The sequence below is a fragment of the Lepus europaeus genome, chromosome 3, assembly GCF_033115175.1.
Source record: "Lepus europaeus isolate LE1 chromosome 3, mLepTim1.pri, whole genome shotgun sequence".
Lineage (NCBI taxonomy): Eukaryota > Metazoa > Chordata > Mammalia > Lagomorpha > Leporidae > Lepus > Lepus europaeus.
The window spans coordinates 99,802,996-99,825,723 of NC_084829.1; the positions used below are offsets into that span (position 1 = coordinate 99,802,996).

General features: G+C 36.4%; 1 protein-coding gene across 3 annotated transcripts in view; it reads left to right on the top strand.

Annotated features, from left to right (window-relative positions):
- Positions 1 to 22,728, top strand: part of GRIK2 (glutamate ionotropic receptor kainate type subunit 2) — a 727,469-nt gene that overhangs the window by 586,016 nt on the left and 118,725 nt on the right. For all 3 annotated transcript variants that reach the window (XM_062187636.1, XM_062187637.1, XM_062187638.1), the window contains exon 13: positions 413 to 630. In XM_062187636.1, coding sequence (XP_062043620.1) covers positions 413 to 630 — 218 coding nt within the window. The remainder of the gene's footprint in view (positions 1 to 412; positions 631 to 22,728) is intronic.

Below are 22,728 nucleotides of genomic sequence, written 5' to 3' on the forward strand. Positions count from 1 at the left end.
ATCAATCTGAATGTATATTAAATTGTGTCTTCTGAAACCTAGATAACTAACAATAATGTCTAAAACTCTGCATGTGGTTTCTGAACTGGAGGGTTTTTTTTACCCCTTTCTTATGATGCTATTTTAAAAATGAATTTTCAATTCTTAATTTTTAAAATGATACATTGCCCCATCTCAGGTAGATCTTGAGTCTCCTGTCACTATATTTTTTTATACAAGTATCCGAAGAGATTGTTATTTGAAATTAACTTATGCTCTCCCAATGGTTGTGGCTTGCTTTCTAGGGTAATATGTAATTCTAGGGGTTAAGCTGTTATGGCAAAGTGATTCCAGCCTGCCACCATGACTAAAAGTATCTGATTGCTGATCAAATTCTCTATATTCGTTTCACCTTTCCCCCAATCTCTGTTAGGTTCTGAGCTCATGCCCAAAGCGCTGTCCACCAGGATAGTGGGAGGCATTTGGTGGTTTTTCACACTTATCATCATTTCTTCGTATACTGCTAACTTAGCCGCCTTTCTGACAGTGGAACGCATGGAATCCCCTATTGATTCTGCTGATGATTTAGCTAAACAAACAAAGATAGAGTATGGGGCCGTAGAGGATGGAGCCACCATGACCTTTTTCAAGGTAAGCCCTAATGGTTGCCTAAAATTTGAATATTAAAATGTTAGAGTTCAAACACATCTTTCTTTACTGATGAGTGTCAGCACTTAGCAATACCGTTGCTTGTACAGTAACGTTAACAGCATATACATCGAGATGCGGAAAGGTGTACAACTAAATATATGACCATGAAGACAAATTGGAGAAACTGCCCAAAGGTAATGTATTTTTTGTTTTTTTCTGTAAGGTTTTTATCTTTGAATGGAAAAAAAAAATGTATGCTGAAACTGAATAGCAGTAGATTCAGACTCCACCAGGCACAGTTATTCCAGAATATAATAATCATTTTTAAGAATGCTTCCTAAACATCCATTCCCTTTTGTTAAAATGAGGCAGAGTGTAACAGCTAAAGAAACTGCCTTTATCCCTGAACTCTGTCTAATATTCTGTGAGGCACAGAGTCTGAAATGGGCTGCTCATTTGAACTCACAGTGGTTTCCAGAGGAAATGTTCCCCATTGAATGTTTACATGGGAGGCATGCTTCTGGTACATGGTGCCTTTCCCTCTTTTTTCTTACTTCTCTCTTCTACTCTGGCTTATCTCCCTGGGCTAAAGCAGACCAGGAGGGGAGATTCTACTTTAAAAAGGAGTCAGTATCTTTTGATAATTTCTTTTATATTTTGTCAAATATTTTTTACATTCTTTGTAGGCTGATCACATTTGTAAGCATTGGTATTTCCTGTCACAGTTCATACAAATGCAATTGACAGTTCAAATATACAGTAGACATGGTAATCTTTTTTTATCTTTTTTTATAAAATTATTGCCTCAAGTTATAAAAGAGACTCTTGTATCGAGCATGGTTCAGGTGCCTATTGAACACCAGAAACTGCGCAGTTTAATGGGTATCCTGTAGCCAAAGAGATCTAGTTCTCATTTTCAAGATTATGATTTAGTTGGAATCAGAAGAATAGATCATCAATTATATAACTGAGATTTCTGTGACTTAAAGCAGCAATTTGCCAAATTATATAACTTTCTTTTATAACATTCTTATGAAAATAGTTTTTTTACAAATACAGTTTTGGAGGACATCAAATTGTGAATATTGATTTAGAATTGAGTAGTCAAATTCATATTTAAAAAATTTAATTGTCTAAAAGTGAATAGCTAGAATGAACAGTCGATTCATACTTTACACTTACTTAGAAAATTATTATTATTATTTAATCAAATTTGTTGACAGCCAGACACAAAACAATTTATTCAGTATAGTTCTGTTAGACTATATTAATTTTCCTAATTGGATATTTAGAATTATTAGAGTCTGCCTTTCTTATAAAATTATTCCTTGAGTGTTTTCATTTTTTTTTTAGAAATCAGGTGCTGAAATTGCTAAATGTTTGTTAGTGTCAAGAACTTTGTAGGGAGTAAATTTGTGAAAAAACTTAAATACAGTATCCAAGAGACTTTCAGTTTATAAAATCAGTAAATAAAGAACTAAGTATAGTAATCTGTCACCAGAAGTGTTCATTTGTACTTCACAAGTGTTTCCAGTTTCTAATTTCATTTTTTTCCAGAGAACTCAAATTTCTTTCAAAGCACTAATGTATATTGAGCAAACTTTATCTCTGGAAAATCAATTCCAAACTTCTATTTATACTGTGTTTTTCTTTTTTGCCTTTCCAATCTTTTGTTCTTTCTTATCTTTTATCTCAGTTGCTCTCTGTTGTGTGATTTTCGCCTACCTTCACTTTTCCTTGCTATTGACTTTTCTTATTCTTTCATTTCTTGTTTGGTCTCTTGCACACAAGGGTGCCTATAGCTTTGGAGAAATTTGACATGAAGTAACTTTGTGTTTCCAACAGTACAGACTTTTTTAGAAGTGAAGCCTCTGAAAAGTACACTAGTCACACTAAAAACTGCACAGTGATAACTACTAAATAGTGACCTCATGTTGCTAGTTTAATCACATGCTGAATTTCTATTGTTTAAATTCAGAAAAAATTATTAAAACTTGAAAGGATATATTAAATGTTGACTTTTAAGTATTTCAATGTATCCTTCAATGATATAACTCATTAAACGATATAATTATATGAACCATAGTATGAAAATTTTTAAAAATCTTTAGCAATCTAGAATGCAAAACAATGCATGTTCATTTTTAAACTCCACAGTGAGTTGTGGATAGGCTATTTATATTTGATAACATTCTTTTATTTTTAATTAATAGGCGCACATACAAAAGCTCTAGGAAGCACCCTTAGGCATTGACTTCTAAAGGAATTTCCATCTTGTTTTTACTAAATTAACAAGATCCTGCTGTTAAGCAATTGTTTTTGGAATGCTCAGTTCCAGAAAATTATTTTAAAGAATGATATAATTCTTTTTACTACAAACAAGAGTAGCTGGCTCAAGAATCTGGCCTTGAAGAGGGTGAAGCATCAGTCTTTCAGATATAGGCAGAGTTCCATAGCTGTTTTACAACACTGGATACTTCCATTTCCAATGACCATGCTTGATTTTGTTCATGTAGTGTGCAAGTGTGAGCATATTGTCTAAAAGAAGAGATCTTCAATCTTTTCTTCTATATCTCTTATACTCCACACACACATTTTTCTGGGGGGAAAATGTAAAGCTACAACTAGCAAAATTATTCAAAATCAGGGAGATACTAGTTTTCAAGGGTTATGCTTGTAAACCACAGAAAACTATTGGAATCACCAAAATGTTCTTAATCAAATCTGGATAATGAAATAGATGAGAATTCAGAGATTTTATTGAAAACTATTAAGGGAGGATGCAAAACATCTCTTTGGGTTCTGGGAATTTGGTGTCCTAGAGCTGTCCAATCATATCCCAGGGCTAAACATTATGCAAAATGTTACCAAGCAACAATCACATTCTTTTCTCTCTGAAGTGTGAAGAGTAGGAGAATGAATGAATATACAGATTACAGCATCAAAAGTAACTATGCTGTAGGTTGGAGCTGTCATGTCCTTTTTTTCGGAAACTCTGTATTTTTGAAGTAATTTCCTATGGTTTACAACAAGATGCTACATAACCCTGTGTCTGTAAATTATGATTCAGGTTTTTCAGTTTCCACAAATCCCCTGCTTAGATTTGGCCTATCTGAAATTTTTGACTTGGCCACATATATTAATGTAGTGCATCTTAAGGAGGACAGCTATTAGGTAAAATATTGGAATATATTAAAAATAAGTACAGACAATAGCAAATTTTGAATGGAAATAACCTTAATTCTTTAAAAATCATAGAGTCTGCATTCAGAATAGTTGTTAGAAGTGAAAAAAATCTGTAGAATCAGAGAAACATGAGCGTAATTCTGTTCCTACCACCAACTACCTATAACACTACCCTTTCCCCTAAGGGACTCCCCTCACCCTCTAAACTTCTGACTCCTTATCTCTAAATTGGAATGACTATCCCTACAAAGCACAGTGCCTTGTGAACACTAAATGGAGGCTTTGCAGGCATGGCAAGTGACTAGTAAAAATCCTGGTAGATGTTCTATATCAGCATGACTATATTATGAGGCTAATTTTTCAAATTCATGATTGAGAGTGATTTTAAATCTGGTCGAATAAATTGTATTTCCTTGATCCACCCACAACTAGTTAATTTTTTTTAATCTTTTATTTAATGAATATAAATTTCCAAAGTACAGCTTATGGATTACAATGGCTTCCCCCCAAAAAAATTTCCCTCCTACCCACAACTCTCCCCTTTCCTGCTCGCTCTCCCCTTCCATTCACATCAAGATTCATTTTCAATTCTCTTTATATACAGAAAATCAGTTTAGTATATATAAAGATTTCAACAGTTTGCCCTCACATAGCAACACAAAGTGAAAAAATACTGTTAGAGTACTAGTTATAGCATTAAATAACAGTGTACAGCACATTAAAGACAGAGATCCTGCATGATATTTTTTTTAAAAAAAGAATTGATTAATTTTCTATGTAATTTCCAATTTAACACCAAGGTTTTTTTTTTTCACTTTCAATTATCTTTATATACAGAAGATCGTTTTAGTATATACTAAGTAAAGATTTCATCAGTTTGTACCCACACAGAAACACAAAGTGTAAAAATACTGTTTCAGTACTAGCTATATCATTACTTCACATTGGACAACCCATTAAGGACAGATCCCACATGGGATGTAAGTACACAGTGACTCTGGATGTTGATTTAACAATTTGACACTCTTGTTTATGGCGTCAGTAATCTCCCTAGGCTCTAGTAATGAGTTGCCAAGGCTATGGAAGCCTTTAGGGTTCGGTGACTTCGATCTTATTCCAACAGGGTCATAGTCAAAATGGTTCTCTCCTACCTTCAGGGAAAGGTACCTCCTTCTTTGATGGCCCCGTTCTTTCCACTGGGATCACATTCACTGAGATCTTAAATTTAGGTCTTCTTCTTTTTTTTATTCCAGAGTGTCTTGGCTTTCCATGCCTAAAATACTCTCATAAGCTCTTCAGCCAGATCCGAATGCCTTAAGGACTGATTCTGAGGCCAGAGTGCTATTTAGGACATCTGCCATTCTATGAGTCTGCTGTGTCTCCACCTTCCCATGTTGGATCCTTCTCTCCCTTTTTGGTTTTATCAGTTAGTATTAGCAGACATTAGTCTTGTTTGTGTGATCCCTTTGACTCTTAGATCTATCAGTGTGATCAATTGTGAACTGAAATTGATCACCTGGACTCAACTAGTTAATTTTAAAATATATTTAGAAAGAGAGCCAGCAAAGTGGCTCAATAGGCTAATCCTCCATCTTGCGGCGCCAGCACACCGGGTTCTCAACCTGGTCGGGGCACTGGATTCTGTCCCAGTTGCCCCTCTTCCAGGCCAGCTCTCGGCTGTGGCCCGGGAGTGCAGTGGAGGATGGCCCAAGTGCTTGGATCCTGCACCCGCATGGTAGACCAGGAGGAAGCACCTTGCTCCTGGCTTTGGATCAGCTCAGTGTGCCGGCCACAGCACGTCAGCCACAGTGGCCATTGAAGGGTGAACCAACAGCAAAAGGAAGACCTTTCTCTCTGTCTCTCTCTCACTCTCACTGTCCACTCTGCCTGTCAAAAAAAAAAATCACATTCTATTTATCTAAATTAAGTTGCTTCATTCTTTGTATTATTATGGTCATAAAGGACAACTAATTTGATAACTTTTTAAAAATGTGCGAATCAATTTTTAGAAACTATTTTTTTGACCACGTATTTTGAGATTATGGCATACCAAGGTACAATTAACAATTCTTTTGGAAATGTATAATAAATCTTTGAAAAGAGAGCTTTTAAAAGTATTTAATATAAACAGTTCACACTTAATTTTAACCATTTTTTAATCTAATGATTATTATGTCCTATTTTAGCCAATGTCACCAGGAATCTTATAATTTGAATCATATGATATGTATGTTCAGTAATAAGAAATTATGTTTTCATTTAATGAATACTTTTTGGAGACCTTTTATGTAGCAGAAATTATGGTGAATCTTAGACATGTAGCCTATATCTAAAAGCACATCCCAACTCCTGTCCATCCAGTCTCCTGTGAATCTCCTCTATTTTCTTCACAGCTGTCCTGGTTTGGACTGGTGTTTTTATTGTCCTTGGTTTTTCCGTAAAAATTTAACTTTATTTTCCTAATTTTGCCCCTATTATTCTCCATACTGTTATTAGAATGACTTAAAGTCTTCTAAAATTATCCTCTCCTATTTGCCTTTAGAACTTATCTCCTTTCACACCACAAAGCCCATTTTATTCAGCCTTTTTCTCATCTTTTGTTGACTGTTCCTCACTCTAATCTCTAGTCAAACTTCTTTGTGTTTAGTCCTATGTCATTTGCTGTATTCATGTACCTCCCTCCACAATGCATGCTCTTTTTTCATCCCCATCCTTCTGTAATCACCTAATTGCTTACATTCTTTATTGCTTAGATCATAATTAATACTTTGCTTATTCCAGAGAAACTTTCCTGAATTTTTTTCATACCCAAATCTAACCAGTCTAGTTGAGATGCTCTACTTCTGTATTCTTTTTAAAATTATTTATGTTATTATTTATTTATGTATTTGAGAAGGAGAGAGATAAAGAGAGAGAGAAAGAAATTGATTTTCTATCCACTAGTTTACTCCCTAAATGCAACAGCTAGGGGTAGCCAGGCCAAAACCAGGGGCCACAAACTCCAGTCAAGTCTCCTGCATGGGTGTCAGGGACTCAACTACATGAGCCATCACTTGCTTCCTTCCCAGGTATATGTTAGCAGGAATCTGGAATGGAGAGTGGAGCCAGGAGTTGAACACAGGCACTGCAGCATGGGGAGATTTAACCACTATGCCAAACATGTGCTTCCATTTTTGTGTTCCTTAAGCAGCCTTTTTTTTTTTTTTACTTCAGTTTTCATTAAATTATTGCTCCAAGATATATTTTCTTGGTTCTTCTATGTCTTTATACTACATTGTAAAACATGAGGACCGGGATTTAGTAAGTCTATATCATTTACTTTTTTCTTTAATTTCTAGCACGGAATTTGCAATGTCTTCGGCTGATGTTGGTTATCAGTTGCCACAATAATATTGCTCAACACTTATTCAAATCATTATTTACCTTACAAGTCAACTGTCTTCCTAGAAACTTAAGAACCCAGAGCCCATACATTTCTTTTTTTTTTAACGTTTATTTAATGCATACAGATTTCCAATGTACAGCTTATGGATTACAATGGCTTCCCCCTCCCATAACTTCCCTCCCACCCACAACCCTCCCCGCTCCCGCTCCCCCTCCCCTTCCATTCACATCAAGATTCATTTTCAATTCTCTTTATATACAGAAGATCAATTTAGTATATATTAAGTAAAGATTTCAACGGTTTGCACCCACACAGAAACACAAAGGGAAACATACTGCTTGAGTACTAGTTATAGCATTAAATCAAAATGTACAGCACATTAAGGACAGAGATCCCACATGAGGAGCAAGTGCACAGTGACTCCTGTTGTTGACCCAACAAATTGACACTATAGTTTATGGTACCAGTAACCACCCTAGGCTCTCATCATGAGTTGCCAAGGCTATGGAAGCCTTCCAAGTTTGCCGACTCTGATCATATTTAGACAAGGTCATAAAAGACAGAGTGAGGATAGTAACCAATGATCCTAAGAGTGGCATTAACCAGGGCTGAACAATTATACAGCATTAAGTGGGTAAGAGGATCATCAGTACACACAAGTTGGGAGTAGAGCCATTGGAAGTAGAGTAGATGTTATGATTACAAAGGAATGAGACCGGCGCCACGGCTCACTAGGCTAATCCTCCGTCATGCGGGGCCGGCACACCGGGTTCTAGTCCCGGTCGGGGCACCGATCCTGTCCCGGTTGCCCCCCTTCCAGGCCAGCTCTCTGCTGTGGCCAGGGAGTGCAGTGGAGGATGGCCCAAGTACTTGGGCCCTGCACCCCATGGGAGACCTGGAGAAGCACCTGGCTCCTGCCATCGGATCAGCGCGGTGCACCGGCCCCAGCGCGCTACCGCGGCGGCCATTGGAGGGTGAACCAACGGCAAAGGAAGACCTTTCTCTCTGTCTCTCTCTTTCTCTCACTGTCCACTCTGCCTGTCAAAAAAAAAAAAAAAAAAACAAAAAACAAAACAAAAAAAACAAAAACAAAGGAATGAGGCCCAAGTGCGCTAGACAGGGTCTAGAACAAAGGACAGAGTCATCATTAGAGGAGCTAAGAAAGGTGCTGTCTAAGCTACAATTAAGTTTTCTGATTGAGAGGCAAATAGAACCTGACAGAAGAGGCTTGATAATAATCTGTTGGGCTTTAGGCCTTGTAAGTTGAGAGGCCCAGACCTATCTATCTCTTCACATGGGGTATATCCTAAGGGAGGTGTGAACCTCCTAGGGGAAGGCACTCTGTTGACTTTCATTATTTAGCTGGCCTGGGAGGAGAGCTGGCCAGGTAAAGGCAGGGGGCATTTCTAACAAGAAATTTACAGTTCTGCCTGCAATGTTGCTGACCCTACTTGACCATCCCCTCAGCTGCAGGGGTCACTTTGGAAGTTGGGCTGAGTGAAGGGCTTTTCAGCTTAGAGCCAAGAAGATCTGTGGCTCTGACCTGGGCATCTTTCGACTCCAGGGTAGGTCCATTTCCAGTGATCCAACTCTTGGCAGAGCTGCCAGGACTCTTCACAGGCTGACTTCTGCTGAAGCCCAGGCTTACCACATTGAAAGCCACTGCAGTGGACTGGCCTGTTGGGTCTCCTTGAGGGCAGATCACTCTACAGATCAGCCATTTATAGGCCTGCCACCCATTGCTTCTGATGCCTAGCTTTCTTTTCCTCCTGGTTTTTGTTAAAGCAGACCAGAGGATGCAAGTCAAGGGAGTGCCCAAGTCCCATCTCTAATCTTCGGTGGCCTGAACTACAAGTCTATAGTCACAGGCATGTTCTGTAGTAGTTTTTCTAAGGTAGACAATGCCCATGAGGAAAATTATATTCTTGCTTAAAAACTTTCTTTCCCTTTTGTCTGAAAGGGAGGTTTTTTCTACTTACTGTTTACTTCGATGATGGCGAAGTAAATCTAGCTCTGAGATTATAATTTAATTCTTATTTTGGCTATGCTATTACAGAAAAATGTTAGCCATCTCTTTTATAAGGTCTAAAGATTAAATTGTGCGTCCTACAGATTCCTTCATAATAGAACTAGTTTCCTACCTTGAGGAGAATAGAGAAATGAAAGAACAAGTTGGGCTTAGAATAGAGAAATGAGGGAGCAAGTCCTAGATCGCTTGCTGACCATAGCAATATTACTTGAATACTTAGCAAACAGTTTCAACCATTAGATAACAACTTAAGAAAACATTTACCAGAAGGTCCAATGCCCTCTATAAATTTTAAAAATCGTGTATTTGAAAACACCTCATAAATATCTAACATGGTGTAGTTTGTTTAGCCAGTAAACTTAAGCACAACCATATAAAATGTTTTTAGTTTCTTTCTACCAACAAGTATAAAACATATGATACACAGATTCAGGTCACACGAATTAAAATGTATCTTTGATTAATTTTAGCAGCTTAAATTTATGGACAATCTTATCTATAAGCCAATTAAAATAAAATACTTAATAAAATTGTCCCATGTGGACATACAATATGTACACACATATAACATAACATAATAGACCAATATAGCAATTTTAATAATAGCTTTTAAAATCTTTAACTCTTTTTGTAGATTGTCAATTGATTTGAATTGCTTTTTGTTTTTTAGTAACCTCAGTTAACCATACTTTCTCTCAGTTGGTACTGTTAATACATTATTGGCTTCATCTGTTTACAGAGCCATCCAAAGTACTGAATACAATAGAAGTGGCTGGAAAAAGTCCATAGGATCCTATAGGAGGACAGCTAAGCACAAAACCAACAACGCTTTAGTTTTATGAGCAGCAAATCATATATGACTGTGCATGACAAAAGACTTTAAGTTCCATGCTTAAAATTATAAACTCATCAACCAACAAGAGGCACTTGCTTACTTCACAGTATTTTTGAAAGCACCTGTAGGATTTTACAAGTATTTAACCCTTTAGGCCTCTGGGGCTTTCTCATTAAGATAACTATCATGTCTAGTATCACAAGATCATTAGACTTTTTAATTCTCAAACATTTGTATTAATAGCATTTTCCATTATAGAAACTTAAAATTTAGTACCACATCACATCTTGACAGTCCTTCTAATATAATCCAAATAGCCTGATTAGTTGGTGTCTCTATAAGATGAGAGACATAGGTCCTTCGATTTTTTCAGTTGGGCCCAAACTGGAAAAACCAAAGTCCAAAATTTACTGGAAATTTTAGAGACCAGATTGTTTGGAACTTTGATTTTTTGAATGCCTATAAAGAATGGCAGAAGGCTTAAAATGCAAAATATCTGGTTGAAATAAGATTCCTTAAAATCATGACATAATATAGACCAAATTTGATCATTGTTATAAGGTGATTATTCAAATCTTTGAAAATAAGCACATATTTAAATAACCCATAGCTCTTAATAAAAATTCAGCTGTTTTTGAACAATTAGAATTTAACAGACATCAAGAGAACATAATAGATTACTTTAACACATTGCTTTAACAGAGAATCAGAGTTTAATTCTATGTCAAAGAGAAATTGAGCTTCCTGTGATCTTTTGCTGTGAGGTTTCCTTCCTTTACCTTGTTTCATATTGATGACCATGTTTCTGTGTTTCTGTGTGTAAGACATCTTTAAGCATCTTTTGCAGGGCAGGACGAGTGGCAACAAATTCTTTCAGTTTCTGTTTGCTATGAAAAGTCTTAATTTCACCTTCATTCACAAATGAGAGCTTTGCAGGATATAGTATTCTGGGCTGGCAGTTTTTCTCTCTTAGTACCTGGGCTATGTCTCGCCATTCCCTTCTAGCTTGTAGGGTTTCTGGTGAGAAGTCTGCTGTGAGTCTAATTGGAGATCCTCTAAGAGTAATCTGACATTTCTCTCTTGCACATTTTAGGATCTTTTCTTTATGTTTCACTGTGGTGAGTTTGATTACAACATGTCGTGGTGAGGATCTCTTTTGGTCTCACTGAAAATGCCTTCTAATCCTTTCTCCCTCTCCATGCCTTCAGGAACTCCTAGAACCCGAATGTTGGGTTTTTTAATAGTATCCTGTAGATTCCCGGCAATATTTTTTAGATTTCTAATTTCTTCTTCTTTTCTTTGGTTTGCCTGTTTCCTTTCCTGTTCTCTGTCTTCTAAGTCTGATATTCTCTCTTCTGCTTCGCCCATTCTGTTATTAAGGCTCTCAAATGTGTTTGTCATTTGATCTATTGAATTCTTCATTCCATTATGATTTCTTGTCACTATCACAGTTTCTTGTTCTACTAGTTGTTTCATTTCATTTTGATTCCTCCTTAATATTTCACTTTCACGAGAGATATTTTCTATCTTGTCCATTAAGGATTTCTGTAGTTCAAGAATTTGTTTTTGAGAACTTCTTAATGTTCTTATCAATTTTTTGAGATCCGCTTCTTGCATTTCTTTTATGTCATCATCTTCATAATCTTGAATTGGGGTGTCTTTTTAATTTGGGGGCGTCATAGTGTCTTCCTTATTCTTGTTACCTTGGTTTTTGTGTTTGTTGTTTGGCATGTTATACTATGGCTCTAGGTTAAGTGGAGTGTCTGCTTTTGATGGAGCCTTAGAGGCTTGAGATGAGTGTGGCCTGAGAGCTCTGTTTGGTTCCTCAGGGTTGAGGGTGTGCCAAAAGTGACACTCCCAGGTTAGGTGTGGTAAATCTCTCTCTCTCTTTCTTTCTTTCTTTTTTTTTTTTTTATTCAAAAGGGAAGTAATTCCACACAGCTGCACAGAATTGGAGGTAGTTAGCAGGCGAATGATATACCCCCAGGAGCCAGAGATCGGAAGCTCTTTCCCAAGGACCACACAGGGAATCTCTGCTGCCCTCAGTGTGGCAGAGCCCATACATTTCAAGTAGACTTAGCTGCTTTTACAACAGGTGACAATATTTTGGCAATACAATTTCTGCTAAATCTCTGTGACCTTTAAATGTTTTGAGCCAAGTTTGTTTATATCCTAAAGCCGCTCCTGTTACCTGTTATTTGACTTTATTACCTATTTGACTTTATTTCTGTTACCTATTATTTGACTTTATTTTGACTTCAGCTTTGCTACATTTGGCTAGAAGTATTTAGTTAAGAATAGAAAATCTACAACACATTGCCTTAATTTTTTTGGAGTTTTTTTTTAAAGATATCCTCTCACAGTGGGTATTTTGACCAAGGGATTAAGTGCAGCTTGGAATGTCTGCATTCCATATCCGAGTGCCTGGAATCACATTGAACCTCTGCTTCTGATCCAGCTTCCTGTGAATGCACTTGGAAGGCAGCAGACAATGGCCTAAATACCCAACTCCCTACTACTCAGAAGACCAGGATGTTGTTCTTGGGTTCTGGTCTTGGTCTGGTCCACTCGCCAGCTCTTGTATATTTGGAGAGTAAAACAGTGGATCAAAGAATTCTCTCCCTTCCTCTCTCTGTTTTGTCACTGCCTTTCAAATACATAAATCTGTCTTTTTTTTAAAGAAAATATTTCAAGGTAACATCATTAGTAGTGGCTGAGGCCATGTTCAGACACTTTTAAGAAATTGCACTGATTTAAGACATTGAGGTTTAGAAATACTTATTACTCAATCATAAAAGTTTTAGCACTCCATATCACTTGGAAATCTGTTTGTTAACTCTTCAGATTTTTTTCCTTCTCCTCCTTTCCTTCTTCCCCCTCCTCCTTGTCTTCTCACTTTCCTTTTGCCTTTTATCATTGTTGTTTTTGTTATTAATAATATTCTCTTTATATTACTGTTTTACCATGTGTACCTGAAACTAACCAGCTGCTACTTTAGCCATTTTATCATTTGTTTGAATATCTCTTTGGCTTAAGCCTAAAACTTAATAGTGATATTCTATTATAATAATATTCTATTAGTAATATTGTATCATAAAGCACACTTAAAATGTTATTTTCACTTACAGTCACAGATTCCCATTTTCTCAGCTGTCTCCATTGTTTCCATTGTCAGCTGCTTTTTGTTCACCAAATCAACACAATGCATATTTAGTTTTTCTTTATGCCATCATTTCACTGAATTTACTGAATCCTGTATGGTTACCCATTGACTAAAAGAATGTTTCATTCATTGACGGAAATCCTATGACAGAGGTTTTTAGGTTTTGGTAGAAAAAATTTCTTTTGTTCTTTTGAGGGGCAAAAAGATTTCTTCAAAATATAGAGCCCTGTACAGTATTCCCAGAAGTCAATTCATTCAGAAATTTGGTGATGAAGTTAGGAATGAAAACATGTGGATTTCTCCATGTGGAGCAAAAACTTTTAGTATTTAATACCTAGAAACAAAAGGGCTTCACTTCCTCCCTCCCTCCCTTCCTTCCTTGCTTCCTTCCCTTCCTTCCTTCTCTTCTGCCTCCTTTTCTCCCTCCTGCTCCACTGCCTCTTTTCTTTCTTTTCCTTTCTCTCCCCTTTCCCCTCATTTTCAGCCTTTTTGTCTTCTCTTTCCTGTGTAAATTTATCCACCTTAGGAGAACTCAAAGTACAGTCTAAATATCAGCTCCGTAATCTTCACAGCAACCTGTTTGGAAAGTAGGAAGCAATTATCATTATGCACTTTTAGCAGATGTGGAAACTGGGCCACAGAGAGTTTAAGTGACGTATGAGTTATGACAGACATAACCTAGGAACTCACAGTATCACAATAGAAGTAGTAACCAAAAATATCGTAACATAACCATCTTTAGTCAGAACTAAGGGCATTAGTCATTTTGGCTCACCCACATGGATCCAAATACTCGATCATATTGACTTTCTGAAACATTTGCCATAAACAATTGGGTAGATACAGCTATAACATATTCTTTACAACCTGCCACTTGTTCTGATCTTACTAGCTCAATGGAGCTTCTCACATTAAATTATGCTTGGGTAATAGTATAGATCTTGAAACCTGAATTGCTAGCGTGGTTTGCTTGTGGTGACTTTTTGTTTTGAGATCTAAAGTGATTTGGCTTGCTAAACGCTTGAAGAACATCAGTCATTTTTCAACTCAGGGCTAGAATGTAAACAGCTGATGGTTTACTATACATACTTAATAGATTGAAAAACATATAACATTCATTAGGCACTGCACATATGTTTTAATATCTGCAGAAGTAATTTAGGTCTACTGTTTTTATTTCATGCAGTGGTGGTAGTACAATCATAACATACTTATTCTGAAGACATTTACACATTAGAAGAGTAAATACAGAAAAATGTTTTCTTAAATAAATGACTTTTTGTCTTGCCATAATAGTTGTAAAACATTTTGAAAGTTTCATTTTGCATTTGTGAAAAACTAACTTGAAATGATTTTGAAAGCTGAGGAAGATCAGTTGAGTTATTTTGGTGGGCAGGCATTTGTTGCGGTGATCACAGAGGCTTCTAGTTCTGGCTCTGATCAGCTCCCATCCTGAGCACCTGCCTCCTGAGTGCTGGCTCAAGTTATTTGGCCCCTGCCACTCCTGGGAGACCGTAAGAGTTCCCAGACGTTTGTATAGTAGACCAGGGGAAGAAAGCTCTCTCCCAAATAAGGTAAAAATTTTAAAAATATTACTTTTGATTTCTCAACCTGACTGCACATTTGAGTATTAGAATTCTTTAGGAAGCTTTTACAGAATAATGAGGTCCAGGATCCTCAGCAGGCCAGTTAATTCAGAATATTGAGGTGGGAATCCAAACTTTCTTTTTTTTCAACAAAATTTTGAATTATATGGATAGTATCTTCAGTGTTCACATATTTACTATTGTAGAATTCTAATCACTATGCATTACTAAGAAATCATTAAAATATGATAATCAGAAATTCATTAGGGAAATTATGGGAAGGGGAAGCCATTGTAATCCATAAGCTGTATACTGGAAATTTATATTCATTAAATAAAAGTTAAAAAAAAAAGAAATTCATTATTGTCTCTAATTATATAAAAGGAATATATTTCAAGAATTTCATATATATACAGTTTTAAGAACATAAGATTTCCCTCTCACTCTCCTCCCCTGGGTCCCACCCTCCTTTCTCCTTCTTTTATTTTTATTTTAATTTTTCGGATGACATACTTTCAAATTACTTTGTAATCACAAGCTTAATCCTCCACCAAATAAAATTTTCAACAAGTAGTAAGTGTAAACTCTTTATAGTATTTCAGTATTTATTAAACACTTGCTCACAGAAGAGTTTCCCTACTTAGGTGATATTAGCTTGCCATACGGATGCTTTTTTTTTTTTTTATTATTTGACAGGTAGAGTTATAGACAGAGAGAGAGACAGAGAGAAAGGTCTTCCTTCCGTTGGTTCACACCCCAAATGGCCGCTACGGCTGGTGCATTGCGCTGATCTGCAGCCAGGAGCCAGGTGCCTCCTCCTGGTCTCCCATGTGGGTGTAGGTCCCAAGCACTCTCCTGGAAGAGGAGCAACCGGAACCCGCAGGCAGAGGATTAACCAAGTGAGGCATGGCGCTGGCCCTGCCATACGGATTTGTTTCAAGTCATTGTTATTTATTTAGAGTCAATTTAACTTTAGTATTGGGATACCTTTTGTCTTCAGTGATTTAGGGGACAAAATGTTATGTTTCAATTTTGTGTCACATGAGTGACATTGTCTCTGTTAATAGGATAACAATTTAAAATGAAATATTAAGATGAACATAGGTAGATGATCATCAAAGATTTGTGAATAAACTATATGATTTTTTTTTTTTTGACAGGCAGAGTGGACAGTGAGAGAGAGAGACAGAGAGAAAGGTCTTTCTTTTGCCGTTGGTTCACCCTCCAATGGCCACCGTGGCTGGCGCGCTGCGGCCAGCGCACCGTGCTGATCTGAAGGCAGGAGCCAGGTGCTTCTCCTGGTCTCCCAAGGGGTGCAGGGACCAAGTACTAGGGCCATCCTACACTGTACTCCTGGGCCACAGCAGAGAGCTTGCCTGGAAGAGGGGCAACCAGGAAAGAATCTGGCGCCCCAACTGGGACTAGAACCCGGTGTGCCAGCGCCGCAAGGCGGAGGATTAGCCTTTTGAGCCAAGGCGCCGGCCTAAACTATATAATTTTTAATAGGTTTTATTATCCTCAGTTCCAGATGATTACCTGGCAAAGTTAGGAATATTATTATTATTATTATTTACAATTCCCTTTTAAGAACTACTTTACTTAGGGGAACAGTCTTTTATTTCCCAACATTGTAGAAAGTGGGGTTGTGCTGGAACCAGGAGAGCAGGATAGTATTTCTCAAGGAATCGCCATCCTGTCCATGACAGGCAACCACAGCTCAGTAACAAAGACATTTTGATTTTCACATCAATTTCTTTTTCCCTGAGAGGTAGATTCATTATTGTAACCATATGAGGTTACAACTTACTTATCCAGTAAATTTTAAACATCCTTAAGATACTTATAAGAGAAATTTAGTAGAGATTGAATATATAACTTGATAATTATAGTTACAAATATTGTATTGTACACTCAATTTTTCCTCAAAGAATACATCTTACTATGTCCTCACCCTACATATAAGCAGCAATCACTATGTCAGGTGATGGGCGTGTTTTTTAGCTTGATTGTGGAAATCATTACACAAAGCTTATATATCAAAGTACACCATGCTGGCCGGCGCCGCGGCTCACTAGGCTAATCCTCCGCCTTGCGGCGCCAGCACACCGGGTTCTAGTCCCGGTCGGGGCACCGATCCTGTCCCGGTTGCCCCTCTTCCAGGCCAGCTCTCTGCTGTGGCCAGGGAGTGCAGTGGAGGATGGCCCAGGTCCTTGGGCCCTGCACCCCATGGGAGACCAGGAGAAGCACCTGGCTCCTGCCATCAGATCAGCGCGGTGCGCTGGCCGCAGCGTGCCTACCGCGGCGGCCATTGGAGGGTGAACCAACGGCAAAAAGGAAGACCTTTCTCTCTGTCTCTCTCTCTCACTGTCCACTCTGCCTGTCAAAAAAATTAAAAAAAAAAAATTAACAAAGTACACCATGCTGTATAACTGAAATATATACTTTTTAAATCAATCATACCTCAATACAATTAGAAGGATAAATAAACAAATAAATAAGACATCCATCTATTTAAGCCAGGCGTTCTCAACCTAACTACACATTTGAACATTAGAATTACTTGGGAAGCTTTTAGAGAATACTGAGGGCCACGATCCTCAACAGGCCAGTTAATTCACAGTATTGAGGTGTGAGTCCAAGCCTTTACTTTTTCAGAAATCTATGATGATAACAATATGCAGAGAGAGCTAATTTAATTTTAAATTTAAGCATTATATTCATTTATTGCTAGCTATACATAACTGTACCTACTTCTGCTTCTTTCATATTAGGTGTGTGATTTTTTTTTGTTTGTTTTTAGAAGCCCACAAATGATCAGAATGAGTGTGAAATACTTATAATTCTTCTGACCACACTTCTACTTCTCACAGTTATTTACCAAAATTGTGTTTACACTTTTTTGACATACTTTCTAAAAATAAATAATTTGATACATCATTTCAGACAGTATTCCTAAAGGCCTCCAATAGACAAGACAAAAATAAACAAAACAGAATTGCCACATACCAGGATGAAAAAGAGTTTTCTGTTTCTCAAGGGGTGAATTCTGACTTTTATTTGTGTTCTTGAGTAAAAGTTAAGAAAACTTATGTTCTGAGGAACATGGGGAATGACACCTTTTCTTTGTAAACCTTTGTTGTCAGGTCTAATAACCTAGGAAGGGGAAATTAGAAACATGATCCATAGGAGGCATATTGGAATCCTAGAAAATAGGATTTTTGTGTTTACCTAAAGGAGTGTAGAGTAAGAACTGACCTTTAATTGGCATTAAGAAGGGTAGTTGACATTATAGAGGTGCCATTAATTGGCTACACTTTAAGTCTGTAATAAATAGGATTTTAAACAAGATCTTTGAGATTTGGGCTTACATACTTTTCTTAGCAGAGCTTTTTGTATACTTTGTAATGCTTGATGAACTACTACTGCTTTCCCTGCCATGGGAAAATAACCCCAATTTTATGTGATGAGGGTAAATCATTATACAATTCTAATTTACATCTTTCTTTATGTTTCTTGAGAATTCCTCCATATCCTTTTGTAAATCTAAACTGAAACAAAACATGCCCCAAACATGACATTCTGTTCTTGGGTAATTAAAACTGTGATATGCTTCAACTTCTAGGCAAAAGCTCTTCGTATCAATCTGCTTGCAAGTTACTAACTTTAAAAGATAACTATAATTATTTAAAATGTTTATAAATGTAATTTTTATCTTTTTGTTTGTTTTACCTATTGAAATTTGTGGATAATTTGCTGCTTCATTCTTCTACATAAGTGAAACAAAATTCACAAATGCTTCATGTAGTTGAATATTATGTGTCCGAGCAGTCAGCATGAATTAGTGATTAATATCATTACTCAAATTTTAATCTGTTGATTTTGATGTGTTCTTCATTTTCCATCAGACATCTTTTCTAGAAGTCTCAATGAAACATTTCAATGAAGGTCTTTATAGCCACATATTTTCTTTAACTCTCCTAGATTATCTTTCTTTTATTCATGGTGTTGAAATACTATTTGTGGGTAATATATGCTTGTGAACATTAAGTGGTAATATTTTGTTTAATGAAATAATATTGGTATTTCAAAAGTGTTTTAATATTTTTATTTGTGCCTAATATGTCTCTGAAATAAGTAAGTCATGTTTGAAATAAACAGTTAAACCAATTCTTTTCTGCATTTGTTTTATTTGCATAGTAAGCGAGTTATTTTTACCCAAGGAGATTGTCTCCCTCCCCCTTTCCTCATCTAACACACAATTTATTGTATGTGAGGCCTGATCCTATGTTTATTACAGGGATTTGCATAAGGCCTACAGGAAACCAACACCATTTTACTATGTTCCCATTGCAGAAAATAAAATAGTGCCTTTGAGTAAAGCTGCTTCATCAGACACTAGTTCAGCATGCCAAGTTACAGCCATCAATGGTGAAACAGCAGATGTGAAGGCTAGTTGGCATCAAAGCATATGAGTCAAAGACTTTCCTATGGGAAAGAAAGTGCTTCATTACACTTTATCTATAGTGAGAACATTGGTTCTATCAAGCTGTCTGAAAATTAGAATATGATGGGTTTTATTACTCAAGCTCTGCCAGAGTGAATTCAATAGTTAAAAAGAAAGTGATAACACCATTTTGGGAATTATAAGAAGTGATTAAAGTTTTAGTGTATTTAAACTTGGAAGGAGCAGCAACTTTTATCTCAGAAAGTGCCTTCTCTAAAACATCTGAGGGACAGAAGTTTAATCCCTTTCTAATTGTTACATTTGCAATATGTACTAATGCAGCTTTGGGGCACTTTAATTGAAGAAAGAAGTTATATGTTTGACTGAAGTCTAAAATCTGAGAAACACTGTTTTAATTGCCTTGGAAAGCGAGTGCACAAGACTGCTGTCATTCCAGGATGCACCATGGTTCTCTTCCTCCCTTATTCTCCTTTCTCCTCTCTGTGCAAGGACTGATCCTGCTGTTTTTCAGGACCGGGTAGCAGCTACAATACTGTTGCACCTCATCAATCTTTGGAGAGTGGGCCCCACAGGGAGTGGGAAAACTCCAAAGTCAGTTAATATAGTGATGTTGAGTTGGCATGTCAAGTGCTGGATAATGGATAATAGTTGTCACTGTTGGAGTTTATAGCTACTGGTTAGGCAACATTTTAAAAGAAATTCAAAACAGGCACATTTTTTGAACATAAAAGATATGCCGAGATAAATATCCAAAAAGACCTTGACAAATTGCAATCTTTTATATCTTAGACATAAAGAACTAAAATGAAAATATCATTTATTCTATCTACATTGTAGAGTAAAGACAGCTTTTGGTATATTTGAAAACAGGCAAAGAAACTAGACTCTGATTTGTTAATGCTTTGAGGAAATTATATCTATTGACCTTACAGCTATGAAAGATAAAGATCCAATAGTCATGTTGACTGATTTTTTTTTCTTGGAGGGGAAGAGTATCTTAACCTTAAAGCATCAGTAAAGACACATTGTCCTTATTTCTTTAGAGAATTCATTAATTACAAGGTGAATACCCTGACACATATATTGATAATATCTTTGGCAGTATAATGTTCTTGATTTTCCATGCATTCTGTTTTCTTTTGATTCTTTTATTGCAAATGAATTTTAAACCAGCTTGCATCTTTGGTCACCTCCATCTCCTTTTACTCATTTGTTTTCCCATCTCTTTCCTAAAGCCAAAATAGCAGTAATATAATACTATACTTTGTTATTAGGATCTGAAGATACCACATAGTAGCTGATTTTTTTCTTAACATATTGTAAAGCAAAGGGAGTTTTATTGTTTTTTGTTGTTACTATTTTCCATGCTTCAGTGCTTATATTTTCAAGTAAAAACAAAACAGCACTGTTTTTCCTCTCCGGGGCAAGCAAGATGTAAAGTCTTGCTTCCATCTGATACTCAATGTTCTTACCATTTCTTTATGAACAGTGCATAGGAATAAACTTTAAAAATCATCTCGTATTTTGAAATTCCTTCCCCTCTATCAAGACAAATAGGAAAAAGAACAAAACAAAATTTAAAGCTTATAAAGAGCTGTAGAAAACTATAAACTGAATCAAATGCATTCCTCAAAATATTGCCTTAAAAATAAAACTAGGTTAAACCTTTATGGCCAATGTTTCACCCTTATTGAGATCAGATCCTGAACCAACTTGACTCTCTATGTTTATTCAGTAGTACTGATGGCTATGGCAGTGCCTAGAGTTGTTTAGTTGTCTGTTACATAATGGAAAGCACTTTCATTTACCCTCTGTATTCACAAAAATTCTGTAATGATTTTGTACATAAAGAAAGTTTCAGATGACTGAATATAACTGTGTGTGTGTACATGAGTGTTCTCAGGAAGAACAAGGCATGCTATGGTAATTGGAGTTAAATTATTGATAACTTTATAATTCACTTTTCTTATAACCAGTTTCCATATTAAATCTATTTCAGAGGCAGAGTTGCTCAGGGTTGGTTGGCAGTAGGTTATACTTTAACATTTCCTGACAGCATTTGAATAATGTTCCTGATTGTTATTAGCCTATTGTGTACATCATACCACTAGTGGAGTTCAGTGAAAAGATTTGATTATCTCTAAAAGTAGGTGTTTCATTTATTAAATATTGTAGTTACAGCTAATTAGAAGCTTCACAATAAATTAGTTGGCTTTGTATTTCCCTTGACTGTTTTCAGAACACTGTGAGCTTATCCTTCATTTTAATTTATTACAAAAACAATTAAAGACCAAATGCTTGGAAAGCAGAATTAATAATAGATATAACTGATTGTTGAGTCAATATAATAGTTTAACATAGTGATTAAATGTGTAGTCTAGGTTGTGGCATGAAGTCCTAAAGCTGTCACTCACTTGGGATTTATTTAATTTCTCCATGCTTCTGTTCTCTTGTATGTAAGCTGAAGGTATAAATATATATCTTACAGATAGTTCATATTAGTACTAAACATGAAATAAACCTCTTTATTTATAAATGTGTACTTGTTGCTATTTTTGTTACAAGGAGCTAGTACTTTAATTGTTAAATTTGTACAGCAGGTGAAATTATTTATCCAAATATAAATATTTTTAAAATTTATTTTAAGACAGAAATACAGAGAGAGAAGGTGAGAGAGAGAGAGAGAGAGAGAGAGAGAGAGAGAGAGAGAATCTTCCACCTGCTGGTTTACTCCTTAAATGACTGCAATGTCAGAGATGGGCCAGTCTAAAGTCAGGAGACAGGAGCTAGGAGCAGCATCAGGATATCTTATGTTGGTGAAAGGGCCAAAGTACTTAGGCCAACTTCTGCTTCTTTCCAAGATGTATTAGCAGGAGCTTTATCAGAAGTATAGCCAACTGGAACACGGACTGGTGCTCATATGAGATGCTTGAACTTCAGGCAGAGTCTTATCTTCTATGCCATAGTGCCAGCCCCCAAATATCAATACTGTACACTTGGAAATACAAGCATTCTTACTATGGTTAATGTCAAGATTTGACACTCAACTGTATTGTTAATTATTTAACACTCACTGTAGATTTTTAAGAAACAAATAATCTGGATTACTCTGTTATACCACTAAAAGTTAAAAACATTAGAGATTTCCTTACTTCTATAAATTATATATTATTTTAGAGTAGTTTCAAATTTGTAGCAAAATTGACCACTAGATAGAAAGGTTTCCCATATGGTCTCTCCCTGCACACATATATAACCTCTCATTATCAACATGCCTCACCAGAGGGAAACACTTGTTAAATTTACATAGGCACATTATTATCATCCAGAGTCAATTGTTTACATCTGGGTTCCCTTCTGGTGTTACATATTCTCTGAGCTTAGCTGAATTTATAACTACTTTTTATGAACCATGCTATTCTATTCTATAATGTGTTATATATGATACT